A 26,669-nucleotide genomic window follows, 5' to 3' on the forward strand; every position below is an offset into this window, starting at 1 on the left:
AGAGGGATGAAAAGCATTTGATGGAAATTACATGAATTTTGAATAATATCCAACATAGAGGAAAGAACACAAGAGATCTGCCAGGAGTAGCTAGACTAGTGCACTGGCTTTTAGGCCAAAGCATTACTTTTACAATTGAAAATACATCTGAATAACTGTCTTTAACTTTTGTTTTTATCTAGGCATGTATGGATTTCCATCAGTACATTTGTCATCAACTTCTCATAATATAACTGATAATTGTCAGATACCAGAATTAAAAAAGACTGAATCATAATTAAGAACACTGGATTAAGTACATATATGAAACAATGAATCATGAAAGATGCATGACTAAAGGATGAATTTTGTACATCCTACCCAAAGATTTATTTACTATTATTTCCTACAAGGGTTCAGCTGCATTATACAGTCAATTTAATTTTGCTTTTTATAAAAAACCACATGGTTTTCAAATGATCAAAATGCACTCAGCGCAGGAATCTAAGCTATTTCTTCGGTAGAAATTAAATGCAGTATGTTTCTGTTCAAATGGAAATCACTTATTTCTGAGATTAGGGTAACACTGATGTATTCACTGACATAATTTTTGTTTTTAATGCTGACAATTTCCAATTTGAGGGCACTTATTCAATTGTGAAGGGTTTGCCAAGGCAGTTCAATCCAACATTTTAAACCTCACAGACATAACATTTAAGAAAAGTTATCCAATGTCTCTATCACTGTCTTATTATTAAAATTAATGTGCACTGCATTTTCTCAAAATCTTGGAATGTATAAAATTTTGTAGAACATTGCCTGAAAATGAAATTCTGTCCAACCAGGCAATTTTCTTAGCAATGAAACAATTCAAGCTCTCTTAACAACTCTTTTTCCAAATGGTTACTTTGGTAATAGTTTGAGAAATATCCTGAAGGATACAGTCTTGTTTAGGTGTTTAATGCTAAGTTTTTCAACATCATACAGTCAGATTTCAACCTTTCAGAGTTTCGGATTGGAATAGAAAAACCTTCTCCATTCACTTCAGAAGGGGCTTTCCCTGAGCTATGCAACCAGACACATTGGCTTTTAGTGATAAAGTCCGTGCTGTTTACAAAGCCTTCTTTTCATGGTTAAGAAATCCCACTGATGCACTTCTTCTCTACATAGCAGAGTTCAAGAACTGAAGGAGTTCAGCTCGATTTCGATCTCGCTGTGAATGAGAAACACATATTAGTTTTAATAGATGAAATAGATCTGCTAAAAGTGGAAAAAGAATAATTTCAGTTCACTTTAGTTGAAGAACCTTCAGGGAAACCATTGAAAAACTGTAAATAACAACATAGTTGAACAGAAGGAATAGCAATTTCTAAGAAAAATAAGTTTAAAACTTCATAATAACCCTGTGGTCAAATTTTTCAGAATTTTATAAACAGGACCAAATGTGTTGTTTCCACAGACATGTCTGATGATAGAGGAACAGAATTCAGCACCAAAGAGCATCCCATTTTTAAAAAAAACTATTTAAAAGATAACTAAAAGGTATAACATACAATCTAAATATTCAAACAAAGTAATTTTACAAAGATTTATATATAAAAAAACTAAAACACAACAAACATAAAAAGAATTTAAAAAAAAAACAAAAAAAAATAAAAGAGAAAAAACTCTTTCATCCCACCTCCCACCCCTTCAGTTAGCTCCCTTAAGAGGAGCCAAAAATATAAATCATATATATAAATTTTTTTTAAATAAATGTTAATAACAATTCAAAATACATCCAATTGAATATATTTTAAATACGGAGACCACTTATCAACAAAAAAACTGTCATGTATATTATAGGTAATTTTTTCCATAACGATACAAGCTTTCAATTCATTATGCCAGCGTATATTAATTTCTACATCATCTTTCCCAGTACTAGCAACGGATTTAAGCGCTACCAACAACACCAAAAGTAAAAAAGCAATTTGAAATTTATCCAAACCCATTCCCCTTAATGAATACAAATCTCCCAACAAAAAAAAATTGGATCCAAAGGTAGTTTAAAATTATATAATTTTTCCAAAACTATTTTAATTTCTTGCCAAAATGGTTGGACTTTCACAAAAGTCCAAACAGCATGTAAAAAAGTACCAATACATAAACCACATCTAAAGCAAGAATCTGTATTACTAAACCCATATTTTTTTTAAACTTTTCCGGGGTCAAATACAATTGATGTAAAAAAATTATAATTAACCATACCATATCTTACATTAATCAATTTAATTACATTATCCTGACACATGTTCACCCAATCATCTTCAGGAAAAGTAAACACTAAATCAGTCTCCCATTTAAGTTTAGATTTTTCCCAATTTGGTTTATCCATATTATCCTGTAATAAATTATACATAACTGAAACATAACCCTTCTTTGGTATAGTAGAAGTCAAAGATTCAAATTTCGACAAAGTAGCTAAATACATCTCTCTACCATAATCATCTTTTACCAAAGCTCTAAGCTGATAATAAACAAATAAAGAATTTAAAGGTATTTTAAAATGATCTCTCAAATGGATAAAAGAAATTGTCCCTCTACAAAACAGTCCTGTATTGTCTTTATACCTTTAATAAATAACTATTAAACACTGAAAAAGGAATAAGCCTATTATTGTATAATGGAGTTAAAATTGGTAATTTATCTTTCGACCCTAAATTTTTTTAAAATCCAAATCTTTAATAAATGTTTCAGTATTGGCATATCATATTCCTGTAATAAAATAAAATTTCAACAGAATATAAATTCATGTATCTCCGTTCTAGGAAGACATGATATCTCCACCTTAGCCCAACTAGGAGGTTGATCCAAATCCATCAGTCAATAATCTTCAACTGAGCTGCCTCATAATAATTTTGAAAATGTGACAGTTGTAAGCCACCCAATGCATATTCCCAAGTAAGTTTGTGCAACGCTACTCAAGCGAATTTACCTTTCCACAAAAACTCTCGTACTGTTTTATTCAAATCCTGAAAAAAGTCTTTGAAAGTAAACAAAGTATTGATTGAAATAAATATTGAATTCGAGGAAAGATATTCATCTTAATACAATTAACACGTCCAATTAGAGTTAATGGGAGATCTTTCCATTTAATTAAATCTGCTTGAATTCGCCTCAGAATAGATACATTATTTAATTGATATAACGATCGATAGTCATTGTCCACAAACACACCTAAGTATTTGATTTTATTCGTCTGTCTTAATTTTGTAATATTTTTAAATTCAGAATAATCTTCTAGTCCAATTGGCAAAATTTTACTTTTATCCCAGTTAACTTTCTATCCTGACAATTCTCCAAATTTCGATAAACACTCCTGAAACTGTTTCAGCGATCTCTCAGGCACTGTCAAATATATCAACACATCATCTGCAAATAGATTAATTTTATATTCTTCATTCTTAATCCTCATCCCTCTAATATCCTCATTTTGTCTAATAGCCTGTGCTAATGGTTCTACAGCCAATGCATATAGGGCTGACGACAATGGGCAGCCCTGATGAGTTGATCGAGTCAATTTAAAAGGTAAAGATGTCTGTCCATTTGTCACCATCCTAGCAATCAGATTCATATATAATGCCTTAACCCAACCAATAAAGAAAGGGCCAAATTTAAATTTCTCTAATACCTTAAATAAAAAGTCCCATTCAACACTGTCAAAAGCTTTTTCGGCATTTAGTGCAACTACCATAGGGTGATTAGGTTGCCGCTGATAAGCATTGATCAAAATAAGCAATCCAAGTATATTATCTGAGGCATTTCTATTCTTAAAACCTGTTTGATCAATATGTACTAATTTAGGTAAATATTTAGCAAGTCTGTTAGCTAATACTTTTGCCATCATTTTATAGTCAACATTCAATAAAGAAATAGGTCTATATGAAGATATCTGTAAAGGATCTCTGTCTTTCTTTGGCATAACAGTTATTAAAGCACTCCAATACGTTTCTGGTAACTTCTGATCTTCAGTAACTTGATTTAACACTTTCCCAAATATATTAGAAAATTTGACATAAAAGTTTATAGAATTCCACAGGAAACCCATAATCTCCTGGGGACTTACCATTAGGCATTTCCTGAATAGCTTCCTTGATTTCAAAATCTGCAAATGGAGATTCCAACTCATCTAGTACCAGTAACGTTAATTTAAATAAGTAAGAATCAATAGAACCTTTCTGTTTCCCCTCGGAAGTATATAATTTTTGATAAAATGAATAAAACTGGTCATTAATTTCCTGAGGTTTATAGGTAATTATTGAATTCTTCTTAACAGCATTAATAGTCCGAGTCGCCTGTTCAGCTTTCAATTGCCAGGCAAGTACCTTGTGAGCCCTTTCCCCCAACTCATAATAATGTTGTTTAGATCTATTAATTAAGTGCTCAAACTGGTAAGTTTGTAAAGTATTATAGCGTAACTTTAACTTCATTAATAGGACTTTTTAAAAAAATCTTGTTATATCTTTCTGAAAGTCCTTCTCTAGTTCAGCAATCTGATTTTCCAACTGTAAACTTTCTGCCATATATTGTTTCTTAGCTTTTAAAGCATCCCATACTACAAAATGACTCTTTACAGAATTAAACTTTTTGGTCAAAAATTAAGAAATATGCTTTTTTACAAAGGTAACAAACTCTAGTTTTTTCAATAGCGTTGCATTAAACCTCCATCTATACGTCAAATGTACTATCTCTGAACTTTCACAAGAAAAAATTAATAATGAATGATCTGATATAACTCTACTTTTATATTCAGTTTGCAGTACCCTACCCTGAAGATGTGCTGATATCAAAATAAATCAATTCTAGAAAACGAGTCATGCATTGAAGAATAAAAAGAAAAATCTTTCTCTGAAAGATTAACTTTTCTCCAAATATCTACCAAATTTAAATCTTTCATTAACACATTAAGTTGTATTGCCATCTTTGACTTCCTTATACTCTTTGGATTTCTAACTAATAAAGGATCCAAAACACAATTGAAATCACCACCCACTAAAATATTCTCATTAGCCTGATTTAACAAGAAAAAAGCTTCTGAAATTAACCACTTATCATCTGTATTGGGTGCATATAAATTAAGCAGTGTCTAAAATTCCGCAAAAATTTTACAATGAACTCTTAAAACTCTACCAGCAATCCCTTCAGTAGATTACAATTCAATAAAAATTGCTACTCCTTTTGCTTTAGAATTAAAAGAATAAAAAACTTGACCAACCCAGTCTCTTTTCAATTTCATATGTTCTTTCTCAGTCAAATGTGTTTCTTGTAAAAAAGCAATATCAATTTTCATCTTTTTTATATACACCAATAGTCTCTCTCTTTATTGGATTATTTAACCCCTAAACATTAAAAGTTGCGAAGTTCAATCTAGACATAATTTTAACTATTCATAAATACACACACACTAAAAAATTAAACTCTATAAAATAGCATTATTTTATTATTATTATTTATATTATTCCTCTATAAAGGAGCATTCCCCTTTGTAACCCTTCAAAAATAAACAAAATTTAAAAAGGAAAAAAAATCAAAACAAAAATAAAAAAACAACACAAACAAAAGAAAAACCACCCAAAGGTAGTATTATCCTAAAAAACTGGTGTGGGAAACCCACTGGTGGCAGATGGCCAGCAAAGTTTTCAGTGTCACCCACTCCCTCCAAACCTATATTTATTATATAGATAAACACGTTCAACAAACCCAACGATTGCTCCGGATCTTTGACATCAAGAGGATTCTGCATTTCTTCTTTCTTTCCATTTTTTCCATTTCCACTGCCATTTCCATTTCTATTTAATCTCCTTTTAGTAGACAAAGGTGAAGAATGACCATTTCTTCTCAATTCCGGCAGGGAGTTCACAAAAACTAAGACATCATGATCATTTTCAAAAAATTGAGATTGAAAGTTTCCATAAAAAATCTTCAAAATTGCAGGGTAACGAAAAGCAAACTTATAACCTTTTTGCCACAGAACATCTTTAGCAGTATTGAATTCTCGCCGTCAACGAATAATTTCCTGACTCGAATCAGCATAAAAAAGCCCTCTGTTATTTTGAACCATTAATGGAGATTGATTTTGTCATGCTTTTTGTACTGCCATACGTAAAATCATTTCTCTATCCTGTTATTTTAAACAACGAATTAAAACTGCTCTCGGCGGTTGTCCTGGAAACGGTTTTCTTCTCAGAGCTCTATGAGCCCATTCTAACTCCATACCTTCAGGAAAGAACTCTTTACCCAAAACTTCTGGGATCCAGCGTTTAAAGGATTTTATAGGATCAGAGCCTTCAATATCTTCTGGAAGACCAACTATCTTCACATTATTTCTCCAACTCTGATTTTCCAAAGAATCAATATTCTTCAACAAGTCTCTTTTTTGAATTCCCCAATCTAAGAAAGATCCTTCCACTTTTTCTATTTTGTTCTCTATTACGCTCCACTTGACTTTGACACTCAGAAAAAGCTGTCTCAATTTTCTTAAAATTTTCTTGTACAGTATCAACAGATTTTATACATCTATTAATGTCACTTTTGACTACATTCATATCTTGCTTCATATTTATGACATTTCACATAAAGTATCCATCTTCATTTCCACCTTCATAAATCCTTGATTCATCTGATCTGATATTTGTTTTGACATATTACCCATATGATAGGCAATCCCTTCCAGAATTGCAAATACTGAATCCATTCCAAATTCCGGTTCCAAGTTTTGAGGTTTACCTTCAAAGGTTGCTGGCTCCCCCTCCTGGACATATTCTGCAAGGGTAAGTAATTCCTCTTCTGTCGTTGTGCATGCCTTTGTCATTCTGGACACCCGATGCTGGCACCCCGACCTCTTCAGGGCGCCGGCGCTCGAGCTCCCCTGCAGCCCACACCTTATCAAGGAGCTCCCGGACCCGTGACACTCCACGCAGGCCGGCCAAAGCCATGGGGCGCATCAGAGCATCTTCTGACTCTACTCCGCGCATCCCCAGGCCGCCCGGCAAGATCACGGGGCTGCGGGTCTCTCTGTCGGTGTACGCGGATCAGCAGCGGCCGAACTCACCAAGGTGCTGGCACCATCCTGCGGGAACAAGGTCGGTGCCGGTGTCAAAATCGGCCAGGCTGGGGTCCTCTGGGCCTTAGGAATTGCCAAAATCAACTCCAAGGATTCCACTGTAAAGGTAGGCCTCAATTCTTCTGTACTTTTAAATGGCAATTTTTTTGGAAGTTGAGCCTTAGATTTTTTTTACATAAGTTGCCATACTATTTACTATTGTTTAAAAAATTAAAAATATTATTTTTAACTAATATTAAACAACTTAAAGTTGGGCATTTAATGTTCCAGCTGGGAGAAGGTGGAATACACGTCTTGCCTTTATGCCATCTTGCCACGAACCCCCCCCCCCCCCCCCTCAAAAGAGCATTCCTGGCAGTGAGCTTTAAATCATTTTGCAAAATGTTAGTGCAATTTGTTTTTCTCTTTTCTTACACTTTTCATTTATCAGGTAATAGGCAGTGCAGATTCTTAGGTATTGTTTTCCTTCAATATTAAGGGTAAAACAGGATGACTTACCTCTTTATCACCTCTGGTCTTTTTAACTTTCATTTTTATTTTCTTTCCTGTAATCGTGCTATATTTATCACTTTTGTCTCGGTCTTTCAGAAACTGCAATGAGAATCTTTTTTTTATAAACAGTAGTCTTTAGACCAAAAGTAACAATGCATCGCCCCCGTGTGCTCATAGGTAGAGCTGCAAATTGTTGGAATTTTTCCTTTTGGAATGCAAATTGGCTACAAATTTTTGTGAATTGAATTTCAACAATTAAAACTGGATTTAAGAAGTAAAAGGAGATAAAAAGGTCTTAATCAATAACAATCCAAAACATATAACAATATTACACAACTCGTATTCCATGAGTTCTGGCCTTTCCCCATGCTCCTGTTTTCATATTAAGCAAGAGATGTGTTCTTGCCAATTAGGGATGAATTCCATCTTCAGTCAAAGAAATCCTGCAGCCAATCTGTTGATTTTCATAGACCTGTACTGACTGTCCTGTAGTTTGCTGAGAACTTTAGTTATATTATGCATATTCCACAATTTAGGAAGGATTAATTTTTATTAATTATAGATTAACCAAGATATATATTTATTTATGTTCTTTAAATCAATGAATAGTTTAAACTGCACCAAGATTTTAGAAGCACAAGCTAAACAAGGTCAAAATAATTAACTAACAAAGTGAAAATGAGTAAAACTATAAAATAATAAAAAGCTGGAAATTTAATCAGCAAAATTCAATAAATAAATGGAATGAAAGTAAAACTTTTGACAAGATCTCAAATGGTCAAAAAGGTAATAATCCTGGGATGTAAGAGAGAGTGGCAAACTGGTTCCAAAACTGGCTAAGTGGCAAGAAGCAATAATGGGTTTATGTGACCAGTGGAAAGCTGCTACCAACTGATTTCCATAGAGCTCAAACTCAGTCCTTTGATTTTGTGATATATGGTAATAATTTAGACCTAAATGCAGAACAGACAATAAAGTATCCTGACGATGACAGAAAAAATTGACAATGAAATAATTTAGACTGCAAGAATTTAGACTACAATATAGTTACCAGCTTGAGCAAGAAATTTAATTTGAAGTAGTAGAAGGAAGAAACATAGAACACTACAGCACAGAAAACAGGCCTTTCAGCCCTTCTAGTCTGTGCCAAAAACATCATACTGCTAGTCGCACTGACCTGCACCCATTCCATACCCCTCAAGACCTCTCCTATCCATTTATCTATCCAGTTTATTTTTAAAACTTGAGTGAGCCTGCATTTACCAAGTCAGATGGCAACTTGTTCTACACTCTCACCACTCTGAGTAAAAAGGTCCCCCCTAATGTTCCCTTAAACCTTTTCCCTTTCACCCCGTCTATGTTCTCTTGTATTTATCTCTCCCAATCTGTGGAAAGAGTCACATTTACTCCGTCTATACCTCTCATAATTTTGTAAACCTCTATCAAATAAATCTCCCCTCACTTTTCTATGCTCCAAAGAATAGAGTCCTAACCTTTTTAATCTTTCCCTGGAACTCAATTCCTGAAGACCTGTCAACATCTTAGTAAATCTACAATATGTATGGGAATACTGAATGCTTTGGAGGAACCTTGGATTGTACATCTTCTAACCCTTAATGGAGAAATTGGGGCAATAAATAGTTAAAAAGATACATGGGATATTTTCCTTTATTAGAGAGGTGGAGAAATTAAGCTTTACCACTAGTCAAGCCATAGCTTAAGTCTGGTCACCACTTCACAGGCAAGATGCAATTATACTGGAGAGTACAAATGCAAAGATGTTGAGAGGACCACAAAACTGTAGCTATGAGAAAAGATTCAATAAACTAGGTCGTTTTCTTTCAAGGAAAGGAGCTGGGAGGAAACTTAACTTTTTCAATTGGATGTTTGTGTTCCCAAACTAGATACACTTTAACTTGGATGTGACAACTAATGTGATGCCAATTGAAGTTAGGCTTGGTCTGCTGTTGTTAAGAGTAATGGATTCTGCAGAATGTTAGTAATTCTGAAACTACAAGCAGAGAAACTGAATTTCATCAACTCAACATAGAATAAAATGCTTGTCAGCAATGGTACCCATTGGAGTCATGAGATTCCCATAAAAAATGGCATGCAAATCTCCTTGAGTGACCTTACCCAATCTGCTTGACCTAGATCATGTCGATTCAGCAGGCCACAACATGCTGTAATGAATGTTGGTGTTTCCACCAATGCTCTCAGCTTTTCAAAGCAGTATGTCACATGCTGGTGTCTCTCACTGCAGCCTTAAGATAGATTCATTTTGACAGGGGTGCGGTTAATTTCATTAAACATATTCAATATTCACATACTGAATACTGAAAGGATGCGGAGATGATGTTTCCAGTAGTGGGAGAGTCTAGGACTGGAGGGCAAAGACTTAGAATAAAATAATGTCCTGTTAGAATAGTGATGAGGAGAAACTTGTTAATCTGGAATTCACTGCCACAGGCAGCTGTGGAACCCAAGTCATTGAGTGCATTTAAAACAGGTTGATAGGTTTGGTGTCAAAGGTTATTGAGAGAAGGCAAAGGAAAAATGTATCAGCCATGATCATAGGGAAAAGGAAGATGGAGATGAGCCTATCATCAGATCAGCCATTATCTCATTGAATGGCAGAGCAAGCTCGACAGGTCGAATGACGTACTCCTGCTCATATTTCTCATGCTCTTATATTCTTAATTGGGGGGGGGGTCTCTAAACAAAATAAATAAGAAGGAGCCATTTCCCTTACTAAGGATCATAGGTTTAAAGGAACTAAGATTCAGGAGAAATTAGGAAAAATGTTTTTGCCCAGAGATGGTAGGGACTTAAAGGGTAAATACCTTACACATATCTGAACAGTACATGGATATATATATATATATATATATATATATATATATACACACACACATATATAATAGGACAGAAAGAGTACAGCCCCTTCAGCCCAACACATGTGCTGACTATAATAGCAATCTAATTCCCTATTCTCTGCCTGTTCACATCTGTGAGCATGGTTCTTAAACATGATCATATAACCCCAACCAACCAATTTTCCACTGCAACCGTGTCTGCCTGTCCCGCATCGGACTTGTCAGCCACAAACGAGCCTGCAACTGACGTGGACATTTATCCCTCCATAAATCTTCGTCCGCGAAGCCAAGCCAAAGAAGAAGAATATAACATGCCCTGATAATACGTTCCAGGCATCTACCACACTGAACTCATCTTACCTTAAACCTATGCCTCCTAGTATTGACATTTCCACCCGAGGAAAAAGATTCCAACTACCTGCCTTTCAAAACACCTTTGGAAAAAACATGACCTACAGGTGCACGGACTAAGTGCTGGAGGTTAGGATTAGGCTGATGAGCTCTTTCATATGGTACATTAACCCCTTTCGTCTTTCTGCATTAACCAGAACTACAAGATATTTTTATACATCTTTTAATTTAGAGATACAACATAGTCACAGGCCCTTCTGTCACTCAAATACACCAATGAGCCCAAATAACCGACTAAGCCCATATATCCTTTTTTTTAAAAAGATTACTACAGCTACCTGCACCATCGTGAGATTCAGTGGATTTAAGAATTTGAAAAATTATTTGCAGAAATGACAGTCGAACAAATATTGGAACCTGGATAACTTGGACATTGCATACACAGCCCAATTCCAGGACAACCTGCCCCCACAACGCTCTCTCTTTAAGAGATGAAACTGAGGTTATTTAACTGTAAGCAGTTCTTTTTCTGTGCTGTAAAACATCATTCTTGAAGCAAAGACCTGGGTGTACTGAAGAGCCTGGACAGAGTAAATAGATGCTGGAAATCTAAAAAGCAACAGGCTGGAAATACAGTAGTTCAGGAACAAAGGGCATTGACTCTCCCTCCACAGAAGGTGGAAAATTTCACATTCACCACATCAGATCCCAGTTGGACTTTCCTGCCTATCTTGTAGCATTCACATATGTATCAATTTAAGCCTCCTACAACTCATTTAGACAAATTGCACTGATCTCTCTTCTATGGGGATATATCTGATTTCTATTAACTGTTGTAGCTATGAACTTGGTTAAAACAAAACTATTTGTAAGAATAGCATGAGCATTCTCCAAGTTGACCAACAGCTGAAAAAAAGGTAATATTTTTAAATTTTTAATTTTCCTTGAACTCTAACCCTTTGGATATTTTTATTTTTCTCTGTTTTGTATTTATCGGTGTTGGAATTTGCAAGAAATTGATGACTCTCTCTACCCTGTACAATATTTCTAGGTGTCCCTCTTTACTTTATATGCTTAACAATATTTTGTGCCCAAAGGATCAGTTCACACTAAACAATCGAGACTTTCATCTGTACAAAGCAACATTTATTTATTTTTATGAATATAAAAATTGTCCTGCTTATGTATTGTTTGTCTGTATGTGTGTTATGTCTGATTGTGTGTGTGCACGCTTTTGCACCAAGGTCTGAGGAACACTGCTTCATCAGGTTGTACTTGTACAATAAGATGACAATAAATTTGACAATTCTCCACAGTATTCTTCAAATGATTTCACTCTCTGAAATTTAATATTAATTGTGCTAGACTAGAGATGGAGAAAATATCTGTTACACAAGGACTTTGGACCATTAAACAGCAATTTAAAAATGTATAAATTTGAAATGACAGCTGTAGGTCCCATTTCAACCCTAAGCCTCGTTAAAAATGCAACTTCTTGATTTTTAATGTGTAATGATCTCAGGGTGCATTATGAATTTAGGGACAAGAACAGGTTATTTAGTTCATTAAACCTGCTCCATCACTCAATGAGATCATTTAAATCCCTTTTCTAAGAGACTATGCTTACCATTATGAAGATTTAAAATACTGTAATTATGTTTGGAAATACTGAATATGTTTACATCTGTGGCATCTGACATATCATTCGTAAATAAAAAGAGATAGTATGTTTTTTTTTTAAAAATGTGCCCATATGTTTATGATCTGTTTTAATATATGTTGTAGTGACCCTCGAGAGACTACGGTGAAAGCTGGGGCCCTTAGTCCCAAGGCAACCCCACCGCGTGGCCAACCCAAGCATAGCATCCTGAAGGATCTAAAGACTTGCCAGTATGTGTTCATGAGGGATGCACATGGACCACCCTTACAATGACTCTACGAGGGGCCCTAGAAGGTCGTTAGGGACAATGTTTCTACCTTTGTCCTCGACATCAGTGGTGATGAAGAGACTTTTACTGTCGACCACCTAAAACCAGCATATCTGGACTGCAATGAGCCGGTTTCCACTCCGGCCCCATGATGCAGGGGCAGGCCACCGAAGGCTATGGACAATGGCCCGGTCACTGGTTTGTGGGGGGGGTAGGGGTGGTCATGTAGTGGCCTGCGCATTGAGATACAGACCGGCCCACAAAATGGGCGACAAACACAGCGACCTCGTGGACTTGGGGGTGATGCTAGCGATGTCCCAGGTGACCTCCGCATGGCAGGAAGATGGGGAATTCTGGTGGGAACGCTGGCCAACCTGAGGTTGGCGCTCCAATGACGCGGGGCCCTGACGTCAGTGTCAAGGGTCCATACAAGCAGAGATACAAGTGCAATAAATCAGACTTCGCTTTCGACAACTCGTGTAGTACATGCACTACATGTGATTTTTCAATGGAGATTGTGCAAAAGTGGCAAATTCTTACTAGAACTCTCATTTAAAGAAATGCGAATAGACTGTTTTGGCTTCATTCAAAATATTTTCAAATTATCAACTGAATGCTGGATTACCTTTGAAATCTGTACAGGCCCTGAACATATATTCTTCTTCTTCCTTTGCTTTTTCTTTTTCTCCTTTTTGCCTCTCTAAAAAGAAGCAAATTATAAATGATACTAATTTTTAATGGCTTAAATAACAGACTAAAAGCTGTGTGTCTCAAAAATTTGCTTCTATCATTTTCTTAAAATCGTTAAGAATGAAAAATAAAGATCTTCACCTTTTTGTGCTGTTTTTCTTTCTTCCTTTTTTTATTTTTTGATTTTTTCTGGGATTCTGTCAAAGCAGTTACAGGGTCAGACACAAGTAATGTGTGGTAATATTTTATTCAATATTTAAACATGCCTCCCTCCAAAAAGAAAATTGTATAAAATAATACCTGTTTTATGGTAATGATTAGGACTGTTGAATAAATTGCTCTGTGGCCAAGTTTGCAGATGATATAAAGATAGGGGTAGGGGCAGGTAGTGAGGAGGAAACGGAGAGGCTGCTGATAGATTAGGAGAATGGGCAAAGTGGCAAATAAAATACAATGTTGGAAGTGTACGGCCATACATTTTTGTAGAATTAATATTATTTTTGAGGAGAAAATTCAACATTGGGGTACAAAGTTTCTTGGAAGTTCTTGTGCAGGATACCTTAAAGGTTAACTTCCAGGTTGAATCGGTGGTGAAGAAGGTGAATGCAATGTTGCATTCATTTCTAGTGCAATAGGATACAAGGGATGTGGTGTTGAGTCTTTATAAGGCATGGAGAGGCCTCACTTGGAGAATGGGGTAGCTTTGGGCTCCTTATTTTAGAAAGGATTGTGCCTGCACCGGAGAGGGTTTAGTAAAGATCACAAGAATGATTCTTTGAAATGAAGGGATTAGCAGATGAGAAATGTTTGATGTCTATTGGATTATATGCCTTGGAGTTCTGAAGAATGAGGGGGAAGAGTAGATGTGAGAAAGTTCTTTTCCGTGGTTGGGGAGTCCAGGACATGGAGCACAACTTCAGATTTGAAGGGTGTCATTTAAAACAGAGATAGCTAGCTATCTGAATAGTTAGGGAATCAAAGGTTATGGGGAGAAACTTGGGAATGAGGCTGAATGGGGATCAGCTCACGATGGAATGGCAGAGTGGACTTGATGGGTCAAACAGCCGACCTCTGCTCCTACAATACCCTCCATAATATTTGGGACAAAGACACTTTTTCCTTCCCTGAGCTCCACAGTTTTAAATTTCAAATCAAAGAATTCACATGATTAAAGTGCTTATTTCAAATTTTATTAAAAGGTTTGACCTTGTAGAAATTACAACACTTTTTATATATAGTTCTCCCATTTCAGGGCACCATGTTTAGGACATTTGGCTTCACAGTTGTTTGTGTTTACTCAGGTATGTTTAATTGCTTCATTTTTAGAGGTATAAGAGACTTATTAAGTTTCCTTCTAAACTTTTATCATCTTTGGAGTCTGTAGTTGCTATTTTTCAACATGAAGACCACAGCTGTGCCGATGAAAGTCAAGGAAGCCATTATGAAAACAAGAATAAAACAGTAAGAGACATCACCCAAACATTACGATTACCAAGATCAACTGTTTGTACCATCATTAAGAAGAAAGAGCATACTGTACAAAGGGACTGGTAGGCCAAGGAAGACCTCTACTGCCTGATGACAGAAGAATTCTCATCATAATGAACCAAAATCCCCAAACATCTGTCTGACAGATCAGAAACATTCTTCAGAAAGCAGGTGACTATTTCATTGAGTCAATGACTAGTCCACAGAAGACTTCATGAATAGAAATAGAGACTACACTGTAAGATGAACCACAAGTTAGCCACAGAAACAAGATGGCCAGACTAGTTTGCCAAGAAGTATTTAAAAGAACTTGCAGAATTCTGGAAAAAGATCTTGAAGACACAGGAGGCCAAGAATAATCTGGATCAGAGTGATGGCAAGAACAAAGCGTGGAGGTGTAAAGAAACTGCCCAAGATCCAAAGAAAACTACCTCATCTGTGAAACATGGTTGTGGGGGGGTGTTAATAGCCTGGGCATTTTTGGCTGCCACAGGTACTGGCACACTTATCTTCATCGAATATGTAAATGCTGATGGCAGCAAACAAAATTAATTCTGAAGTGCTCAAATTTGAGAAAATGCCTCCAAAATCATTGGGCGGCACTTCATCCTACAGCAAGACAATGATCCCAAACATACCGCGAAAGCAACAAAAGTTTTTCAAAGCTAAAAACTGGAAAGTTCTTGAATGGCCGTGTCAGTCACCCGATCTAAATCCAAATAAGCAGACCTTCCATGTGCCGTAGAGAAAAGTTAACGGGACAAGCCCTCGAAGCAAGCAGGAGCTGAAAATGGCTGCAGTAGAGGCTTGGCAGAGCATCACCAGAGAAGATACTCAGCACCTGGTGATGTTTATGAATCACAGATTTCGAGGAGCCTTTGCATGCAAGGGATATGCAACAAAGTACTTAACATGACTACTTTAATATACATACAACTGCTAGGTCCCAAATATTATGGTGCCCTGAAATGAGGGAACTATGCATAAAAATTGCTGTAATTTCTAAATGTTCAAACCAAAATGTATAAAAATAAACTTTAATAAAATGTGGAATGTGCACTTTAATCACATGTGAATTTAAAACTATGGAGCAAAGGGGCAAATAAAGGGAAAAAGTGTCTTTGTCCCAAACATTATGGAGGATATTGTATTTCTTATGATCTTTTTCTTGTTTCTAAAGAGGATTTGTCAACTTGCAATTATTTTCCAATTTCTTTCAAATTATTGAAAATATTTGCATCATACCAAACAAGGCTTCTGGAGAGAATACAGATCAAAGCATTTACAAAAATAAAAAAACTGCATCTTCAAATATTTTTTATTTCTTATCGAATGTTTTATAGCAGTTTTTGTCAATTTTCTTTGGCTATGGCCTCCTTCAGACTTTGTTCAAAGTTTATGGACTGTTCCTGTGAAGCAGTCAAGTTTAGTTGCTTCTTCCATACATCTCTCCCACTGACAACATAAATAACAAAAAAAAAAACTGTGATTTCAATCAGTGGCACCCCTTAAATAGCTTATGGCCCCTGTTAAGAATGTCTGTTTTAACGTACACTTTTGGAAATATGTAGACGTATGGACAAATGTGTAGCTTTGCTAAATCATATAACCATTTAACAACTACAACATAGAAACAGGCCAGTTTGGTCTTTCGAGTCCATGCCGAACACCTACTCCCACCTAGTCCCATTGACACAGACATGGCCCATACCCCTCCACGCCACTCTCTACTATATACCTATCCAACTTTTCCTTAAATATTAAAATCAAACCCACATCTACCACTTCGGCTAGAAGCTCATTCCACACTCCCAGCACCCTCTGAGTGAAGAAATTCCCCCTCATGTTTCCCCTAAACCTTTAACCCTTCAATCTCAATCCATGTCCTCTTGTTTGAATCTTCCCCCACTCTCAATGGAAAAAACCTTGTCCACTTTGACTCTATCTGTCCCCCTCATAAGTTTAAATACCTCGATCAAATTACCCTTCAATCTTTGTTCAATTCCCTACGTTCCAGGGAATAAAGTCCCAGCCTGCTCAACCTTTCACTGTAACTCAAACCATGAAACCCAGGCAATATTCATGTAAATCTCCTCTGCACTCTCTCTATTCTGTTTATATCCTTCCTATAATTCGGAGACCAAAACTCCACACAGTATTCCAAATTTGGCCTCACTAATGCCTTATACAATTTCAACCTGACATCCCAACTCCTGTATTCAATACTCTGATTTATGAAGGCCAACATACCAAATGTTTTCTTCACCACCCTATCTACATGCAATTCCACTTTCAGGGAATTATTTACCAGAATTCCTAAATTGCTTTGTTCTACTGCACTCCTTAATTATCTACCATTTAACATGTATTACCTAATGCTGATTAATCTGACCAAACTGTAGCACCTCAGTTATTAGTATTAAACTCCATCTGCCATCTTTCATACCACTCTTCTATCTGTCCTGTATCCCACTGTAAACTACAATAACTTTCTTCACTGTCCACAACATCATCAAGCTTTGTATCATCTGCATACTTACTAATCCAATTTACCACCCTAACATCGAGATCATTAATATATATGACAAATGACAATGGACCCATCCCTGAGCCACTCCACTCGTCACCAGCCTCCAATTTCACAAACAATTTTCCACCACTACTTTCTGGCATCTCCCATCCAACCACTATTTCATCACTAATACCTAATCTTGAATCTTCCTAACTAACCTCTATTGTGTAACCTTGTCAAAGGCCTTACTAAAGTCCAAATAGATAACATCCACAACCTTTCCCATCAACCATTTTAGTAATCTCAAAAAACTCTAAGATTTGTTAAACATAATCTACCACATACAAAACCATGTTGACGACTCCTAATCAATTCCTGTCTTTCCAAATAATTGTATATACACTTTCCATTAATTTACCCAGTACTGACATCAGACTCACAGGCCTATAATGACCAGGTTTGCTTTTGTATCCTTTTTTAAACAGCGTAACAACATGAGCTATCCTCCAATTCTCCAGCACCTCCCCTGTGACATTCTAAATATTTCTGTCAGAGGCCCCAATATTTGTTCACTAACATCCCTCAGGATCCTAGGGAATATCTTGTCAAGACCCAGAGATTTATCCTCCTTGATTGATTTTGAAATAGCCAATACTACTTCTTTATTAATCTGTATATTATCCATGACCTCACTACCAGACCTGCCTTAATATTCCTTTCCTTAGTGAATACTGAAGAATTTTTTTTTAAATTTCCCCCATCTCTTCTGACTTCTCACATAGCCGACCACTCTGATCCTCAAGGGGCCCAATTTTATCCCTCACTATTCTTTTACTTTTAATGTACCTGTAGAAACCCTTGGATTTATTTTTACTTTGCCTGACAAAGCAGCTTCATATCTCCTTTTAGCCTTTCTAATTTCTTTCTTTTTTTTTACACTTATAATCCTCAAGCACCTCATCTATTCCTGCTGTCTATACCTGTTGTACGCGTCCCTCTTCCTCCAATCCAAATTCCCAATATCCTTTGAAAACCAAGGCTCCCTATACATCCTAACCTTTCCTTTAATCCTCAAAGGAACATACCGATTCTGTACTGTCAAAAATTCCCCTTTGAATATCCTCCATTTGTCTGTTACATCTTTCCCTGAAAATATACAATTCCAATACACAGCCTCAAAATCCTTTTGGATCTCCTCAAAATTTGCCTTATTCCAATCAAGAATCTCAATCTTAGGCCCAGCCCTCTCCTTCTCCATTATTAACCTAAAACTAATAGTATCATTTATCATCATTCATCCAAAATTTCTTCAGAGCTGAACTGACCGGGGATGTCGGACTGAAGGTGGCAGTGCGGACCTCAGGCTCCTGGCAGGAGTGGGGCCTCAGTGGGGGGAGGTATTAGTGATCGGCAGGGCCAGCATTTTTTTGGTGAGAATTAAACATTATTTTAATGCTTAAAAAGCCTTCCCTTGTTGTTTAAACACTGTTACAAGTGATTAACTGTTGCTACTGGGCTGTTTTAAAAAATGACCTGTTCTCTGAAATAAGTATCCGACATAAGCCTGGTCCCAACCATTTTGGATAATTGAAGTTGTACTGTATGTTGGCAGTTTTAGGGTCTTTTTTTTAATCCTCTTCTTTATATAAACTAACTGACAATTAGACATAGTTTGAGAATATGGGCACAATTTAGAAGGGTCTTTTGGATTTCAACGGTTTTCTCTTGCCAGCCCTATTATATCTAATCATGATTTTTAACATTCTTTGCAAGATACTGTCTTTAATGACTGGCACTGATTGGGTAGTTAAATGTTTTAAAGATCTTTTTATTCAAAGTAATTTCACTTCCTTTGAACAATTGGTGGTAACATTTAGCTTACCAAACACTAATTTTTTTTTAGATATTTATAAGTTCAATCCCAGATCCATGGACTTCCAGATCCATGACTTTCCGCGAATCCCTGAGGCAAACATTCTTGATACACTTTCTGATTATAACTTTCTCATAAAGGTTTAATATCTCTTATTTATAATAATTTTCTTGACTTAAGAATATCTTGGTTAGTTAAACATCAAGAACAGTTGGGAATAGGATTTGAATTTTTCATCCAAGATGAAAGATTCATTAATTTACCCACCAGCCATGTCAGACTCATAGGTCTATAATTATCAGGTTTACTTTTGGAGCCTTTTGTAAATAGTGGAATTACATGAGCCACCCTCCAATCCTCTGTGGCCAGTGACATTTAAAATATTTCTGTCAGAGCCTCCACTATTTGTACACTAACCTCCCTCAGGGTCCTAAGGAATATCTTGTCAGGACCTGGAGATTTATCTACCTTTATTCTCTTTAAAATAGCCTCCTCATTAATCTGTATATTATCCATGACCTCACTACCAGATTTCCTTACTTCAACTGACTCAATATTCCTTTCCTTAGTGACTAATGAAAAAAAAATCATTTAAAATTCCCTCCATCTCTTCTGAGCCTACCCCTCTGATCCTCAAGGGGCTCAATTTTATCCCTTTTAATATACCTGTAGAAACCCTTTGGATTTATTTTATTACAGAATCCCTGATGTAACATAGAATGCATATTCTGAGTAGGAACTTACTTGAAGTGCAATATATTTTAATCTTTAAGCCAAGTGCAATATATTTATAATTTGCATTCTTCAATTGAATTATACTTCTACAAGTCCATAAAGGTGTATTCTCCTCTATCTTGGTAGGCCAAGGGGAGGATTCGGAGTCGGGACTCAGGCCTTGGGAGCTTCAGTGACCAAGGAGATAGGAGCCTGCCGACACATCAGTGAGTGTTCCATCGGCCTAGAAGTCTCCTCGGGGATCAGTGGCAGTGGTGGGGACATATTGAGAATCTGCAGCAGCGGTTGTGATGTCTCGGTGATCGGCAGCGGCCAGCATTTTTTTTGGTGAGAATTAAACATTATTTTAATGCTTAAAAAGCCTTTCCTTGATGCTTGTTGTTTAAACATTGATACAAGTGATTTGCTGTTGCAACTGGGCTGTTTTTAAAAAATGACCAGTTCTCCGAAAAAAAAGCGTTTATCCAACATTGACCATTTTGGATAATTGGAGTTTACTGTACTTCTAAATCTGGTTAAAACAATGTTTGGATTACTTGGTTACATAACCAACATTTCAGCTTGAGTCCTTCATCAAGGACAACAATCCTGAAACATTGGTAATGTATCTTCATCTTTGCTATATAAAGTACGCTGTTTGACTTGCTGAGTTTCTCCAGCATTGGGTTTTTACTTCAATTATTGCATCTTCAGATTTTCATGTTTTACTTTTTGAATTATTTGGGTTTATATTCTATTTTATGTTTATGGTCCCCCTTCCCTATGAAGCAGTCAAGTTTAGTTGGTTTCTTCCATACTTCTCTCCTACTGACCATATAGGTAACAAAATATTTGCCCATAGCAAAGAATCATTATCAACTGGACACCAGTGAGTAAAATTGTAAAAGCTATCAGAAAAGGGCAAGTTTACCGAATACTACCAGGGGTCAGGGTCTGGGATTTTGAGGAGTGTGTGTGAAATCTGGCCCAGAAACAAAAAAGGTTAATATTACAAGATAACCAGAGGTTTGAATGTACTAGATTGAGAAAAAGTATTTCCTCTGGCAAATGGCCAATAAATTAGTCAGAGAATGATCATTTGCCGAAAATCTTTATGTAGTAGTGAAGATTTCCCCACCACTGCATAAATGGTGTTGAGGATCTGAAACTGATAGTGGCAGCTGATTTGTAAATAATGTTAAAGAATACAAATAATCAAGAAACCATCGGGTTCGGGTAAGCGATATATATTTCTTGGTGAATTTAACAAAGTCAATGCTAAGAACTTTTTCCCTTTGCGGAAGAGATCAGCTATTTTAAACTAACATCAAGGGAAATGTCCTTTTTTCAAGAATTACGTGAGACCGTTATATATGGACTCGCATTCTGTGTTGCATTATATAATTAATATCTAAACGATATATACATATAACATTTCTCTTTCAGATTAATAAAAATATTTTAAAAAGAAAAAGGTTGTAAAACACAGGAATTCTTGAGACAAGGAAGTTATGGATCAAAAACCAAAATCAAAATAATTTTTGGGGACAGAAAGAAATAGGGGATATGGGATTGATAACAGTAGAATTGGTATAAAAATTCAATCTTGATCTTAAAAAATGGGGGGGGGGGGGGGCCACTTCATATTTGGACAAAAAACCAAAAGCTGCAAAGATTTAGCAGGACGGGCAGGATCTTCAAGAAAAGCAGTTAAATTTAAAAAAAGGTTAATGGGGGAGATGGATAAGACAAAGGGTCATCCATGATAGGGTGAGGTCATGGTTGCTGAGGATACTGTCTGAGTAAACTGTTTTGTATACTCACCCCTACTGCTTGATCTGTTTCGACTTCTTGAAGAAGATGATGACGACAAACTTGAAGAGGACGAATTTGAGGACGATGAAGTTGAAGTCACAGAAGAAGATCTACTTCTACTCCGTTTCCTTTTTCTTTTATCTTTGACTTCATAAAATATGATTAGCATATTCAGAACAGAATTTTATTAAAATTAATAACCAGCTTAGTATTGTCATGTCAGTAATTAAAATTATTGGCAAATTCAGTTACTCAGTCTTAAAATTCTTACATTTTATTTTAACTTCATGACTGGTAATGATGCCTAATCATGAAAACATCTGTTCCCGTTGACCCCAAAAAATTGGGAAGATCCTGGGGATAAAAAAGAATAAATCATGCAAACTATTAAAGAATCCACAGAAAATGTTCAAGCAACAAAAAAAAATTCCTTCCCAAAAAAACTACCATGATGTTAACACCTCTTGCATCATGGTAGTTTTTTTGGGAAGGAATTTTTTTTTGTTGCTTGAACATTTTCTGTGGATTCTTTCTTTAAAATGATCGTCAGTTATGTTCATACATTGTACATTACGTACTTCAAGCAGAGACAATCAAAAATTTAAATTACATAATGTCTGTGTTTCAGTATTTATTTCATTTATGGCAGCATCTGTGTGGCTCGCTGTTCAACCACTGGCACACCATTCAGCCCACACATGGTAAAAGGTTACCCGCCCCTGATTTATATTAATGATTTTGAAAACAATGTAGTTAGCATGGTTCGTAAATTTGAGAATGACAGTGAAAATGGTGATAATGATTATTGAGATTAAAACGGGATCTAGATCAAATGGGGAAGTGGACCAAAAAATTTAACTCGACAAGCATGACATCTTGGTAGATTAAATCGGGTCTTGGCAAAGTCAATGGTAAAGCCTTGAAGATTGTTGTGGTGACGCAGGCAGACAGGGTTAGGGAGACACATCTGACATGCTTGGCTTCATGAGTCAGGGCATCCAGTACAGGAACTGAGAAGTCATGTGACAAATGTACAGTCACTGGTGAGTATTGTGTGCAGTTCTGTTCGGCCAGCTACAGGAAAGATGTGATGAGCTGGAGAGGGTGCAGAAAGGATTTACAAGAATATTAGCAGGACTGGATGGTTTAAATTTCAAGGTTAGAATGGGCTGGATCTCCCTGGATGCTGAGAACGTACCATATCGAGGTACATAAAGTCATGAAGGTCAGAAATAATCTTTATTTTTTCCCCCAGGGTAGGGGAGTCTAAAATTAGAGAGCTGAGATTTAAGGTGAAAGATTTAAAAAGGATCTTGGATGCACCTTTTTCCATACAGAGGCGCCAGATCAAGCAGCAGAGACGGGTAGAATTGCAATGTTGAAAATATACTCTGAAAGGTAGGGAACATTTTAGGAGGTAAATGCAGGAAATCAGGACAAGCTTAGACCCACAACTTGGTCAGCATGGCCAAGTTGGGCTGAAGAACCCGAAACTGACTCTAGAATTATAGACTAGAGTAACCACGGAATCACTGTACCTGTGTCTCTTTTCTCTTCTACTGAAGACGTGCTTGGATTCTGCCTCATCTTTCTGTTACTCTCCATCCGATCTTCCATGATAAACTACAGAATTTACATTTCATTAAAAGAAACCTTGAAATAAAGTACAACTTCACAATTTGAGTGCATAGCAGCAGGCAGCACTGCCATGTGAAACAGTATTTTGTAGTGATTTTCGTTTAGCACGCAATGAAGCAGACTGAACAGATCACCAGCAGAGCCAGGGTGACTTGAACCGTCCTCACGGTTGCAATGCACTTTACCTACAATGGACACCTTGAACACTGCAAGATCCCCGTATCCCTGATCGGTCAACTGGAGTTGGGGGCCGTTGGAGTGGGCAGGGAAGATGAATGAGGTGGTTGGGGAGAGGATTCTCTCCACCGGGGCTTCCACCTTGACCTGCGGCCCAGTCACGACGGGAGCAGCGGTGGCGCCCCAGGCCTACAGTCGTTCTGCCCGGCCCAAGGGCGACAGCAAGAGTCAGGTCGCTTAGACGGGGATGGGATGCGAGGGACCAGCACCCCTCTCCCCACCCCGATGGTGCCCCCTCGCCTCGGGAGTAAGCTCTTTTACCCATCCCTTCCTACCGGTCGCTGCGAACCTCCAGCCACCCCGCCCCCGAGCCTCGGCGCACCCCACCATGCACCGCGCGCGCTGGGCAGCTCCGCCTGTCAATCACCCGAGAGCGCCCGGAATTCAGGGGAGCAGCAGGCGCCTCTTGGAAAAAGACTTGCCCCCAAGTGGCAATGAGTTACTCTGTTCGTCCTTCGAGCAAGTGGTGCTTCCTATTCCATTGAAAATAAAAAATCTTTAACTATTTTCATAATTTATAAGATCACTCTCATATTGTTTTGTGATTTTAGCTTTCTCTATATGGTAGTATATCTGACAAAAGGCAAAGGAGGAAAAACCCAACCCCAACCCACCAATTTTCCCCTGCAACCGCTGCAACTGTGTCTGCCTGTCCCGCATCGGACTTGTCAGCCACAAACGAGCCTGCAGCTGACGTGGACATTTACCCCCTCTATAAATCTTCGTCCGCGAAGCCAAGCCAAATGGTAGTAAGGGACTATTGTTGTTTATTATTTATATCAATGATCTGCATAATGTGTTCAATTGGATCAGCACTTTTGCAGGTGGCACAAATTTTTGAGGCATTGGGGACAGCGAGGAAGGCTTTCAGAGCTTGCAGAGGGGTCTGGACCAGCTGGAAAATAGCAAATGGAATTTAATGCAGACAAGGGACAGGTGTTGCATTTTGGAAGGACGAACTATTAAGAAAGGCTATACCCTTTAACTGGTAGGGCACAGAAGAGTGCGGTTGAACAGAGAGATCTGGGAGTACAGATACATAATTCCCTGAAAGTAGCACCACAGCTAGATAGGGTGGTAAAGAAAGCTTTTGGAATATTGGCGTTCATCAATCGAAATATTGAGTTGGGATGTTCTGGTAAAGTTGTATAAGACATTGGTGAGGCCAAATTTGGGGTATTGTGTGCAGTTTTTGTCACCTAACTACATGAACGATATCAACAAAATTCAATGTATGCAGAGAAAATTTACTAGGATATTGCCTAAACTTCAGGAACTGAATTACAGGGAAAGGAAACTAGATTAGGACTTTATTCCCTGGACCGAAGAAGAATGAGGGGAGATTTGAGAGAGGTATTCAAAATTATGAGGTGTCTGGACAGAGGCTTTATCCACTGAAGGTAGATGAGATACAAACCAGAGGACATGGTTTAAGAGTGAAAGGGGAAAGGTTTAGGGGTAAGATTTGGGAGGAACTTCTTCACATAGAGAGTGGTGGTGAATGCAGGCTCAATTTTAACATTTCAGAAGTATTTGGACAGGTACATGGAGGGTATAGAGGGCTATAGACTGGGTACAGCTCAGTGGGACTAGGCAGAAAAATAGTTTGGCATAGACTAGAAGGGCTGAAGGACCCGCTTGTACCAAAATAACCATATACGGAGCGGAAACAGGCCATATTGGCCTTTTGAGTCCACTCCGGTTCACAGATTTTGTGCGCCCTCTTCAGGCATTGGTCCCGGTAGATCTTCATTCAATAACGATGGGCGAATTCAATGCAGGTGGAATCGGATAATAGCAAAACTATGAGCAAACAGATTATCTGTCTGTGTACCAAAAATAGTAAAACTTGACGAAACTGGCCCTTTTTGTTCCTTTTATTACTTTATCTGGGCCCCTATGTGGTCCAGGTATAATATGGCAGATTGGTATTCTGGTGATTGGGATGGAACTATCAGCATTTTTTGACAAGGGCAGCACGGATAGCATAGTGGTTGAAAATGATTGATAAAATAAAGCAATTGAGTTTCTGCATAAGTGATTCATCAGCTTCTGAAGTTTAACAAGATGATAAATTTAAAAAATGGATTTCTGAGAGCCTAGATTCTCTTTTTCAGACATTCATTTGTTCTTTCCATCCCTTCTTTTGTACCAGTGGAATTGTTTGATTCCCATCTTTTCTCAATTTTTATGAAAGGTAATCAATTTGAAACATTACCTCTGTCCTCTCCACGTCTGTGACCTTATCAATTTGGAAATTCAAAGAAACCTAACTTGGTCTCATTTTGAGAATACTAGAGGAAAGGTTCCCAAAGTAAGTCTGGAATTTAAATCTACAAGAATAAAGAGCAAGAGGATCTCATATTAATAGATTATTAGCAGTTCCAGCTGCAGTGTACCTCTGACAGTTAGAGCTGGAAGTAAAAAAATACAAATACAGATATACTACCAATCAACCACAATCAGAGAATTGTGATTAATAGGCTTTAATAACCTTAAAGTGTCAGCACAGCTTGTATGTTGCTGGCCCAGATCCAAAGCAGGTACTGAGCAAGGGGTGAAAGTGGACTGCTGAGAGAGTGGGAGACAGACAGGGCATGTGCAGAAGATGATCTAGAAATTTCTGGACTTGGAAGACAAACCACCACCGGGTGTGCTGTGGAGTGGAAGGAGGCCCAAAACATGAGTCATTGTCTGGGAGGCAGTTTAGAATGTTGGGATTTCAAAAAAGATGAACATTCTGAAAGAAGCCAGAAGGACCTGGACCAAGCCACACAAGACAACTTTGAATTTTGTGCTTTTTCTCTCTCTCTCTCTCTCTCTCAAAGATCTTTAGGCTTCAGTTTACCAAACAAACTGAATTTTGTTTACGATCTTTACTTTGATTGAAATCGAAGTTTTGTGAGTCTTATGTGTTTTGTGTTTGTTTTGTGTCTGTTTTTTTCTGTGGGCTAGTTGGAAATATAACTTA

At 37.2% G+C, this 26,669-nt stretch overlaps 1 protein-coding gene across 1 annotated transcript; it reads right to left on the minus strand.

The window, feature by feature from the left end:
* Positions 1-156: 156 nt before the first annotated feature.
* On the minus strand, positions 157-24,015 carry LOC138760600 (corepressor interacting with RBPJ 1). The gene is made up of 7 exons (XM_069931362.1): positions 23,960-24,015; positions 23,362-23,446; positions 21,833-21,970; positions 13,563-13,618; positions 13,357-13,431; positions 7,583-7,675; positions 157-1,192 (listed from the first exon to the last, which is right to left on the minus strand). Exons 2-7 carry the CDS (start codon positions 23,438-23,440, stop codon positions 1,142-1,144), a joined length of 492 nt encoding a protein of 163 aa, XP_069787463.1. The 5' UTR covers positions 23,441-23,446; positions 23,960-24,015; the 3' UTR covers positions 157-1,141.
* Positions 24,016-26,669: the final 2,654 nt, after the last annotated feature.

This window comes from Narcine bancroftii, chromosome 4 (assembly GCF_036971445.1).
Source record: "Narcine bancroftii isolate sNarBan1 chromosome 4, sNarBan1.hap1, whole genome shotgun sequence".
Classification (NCBI taxonomy): Eukaryota; Metazoa; Chordata; class Chondrichthyes; order Torpediniformes; family Narcinidae; genus Narcine; species Narcine bancroftii.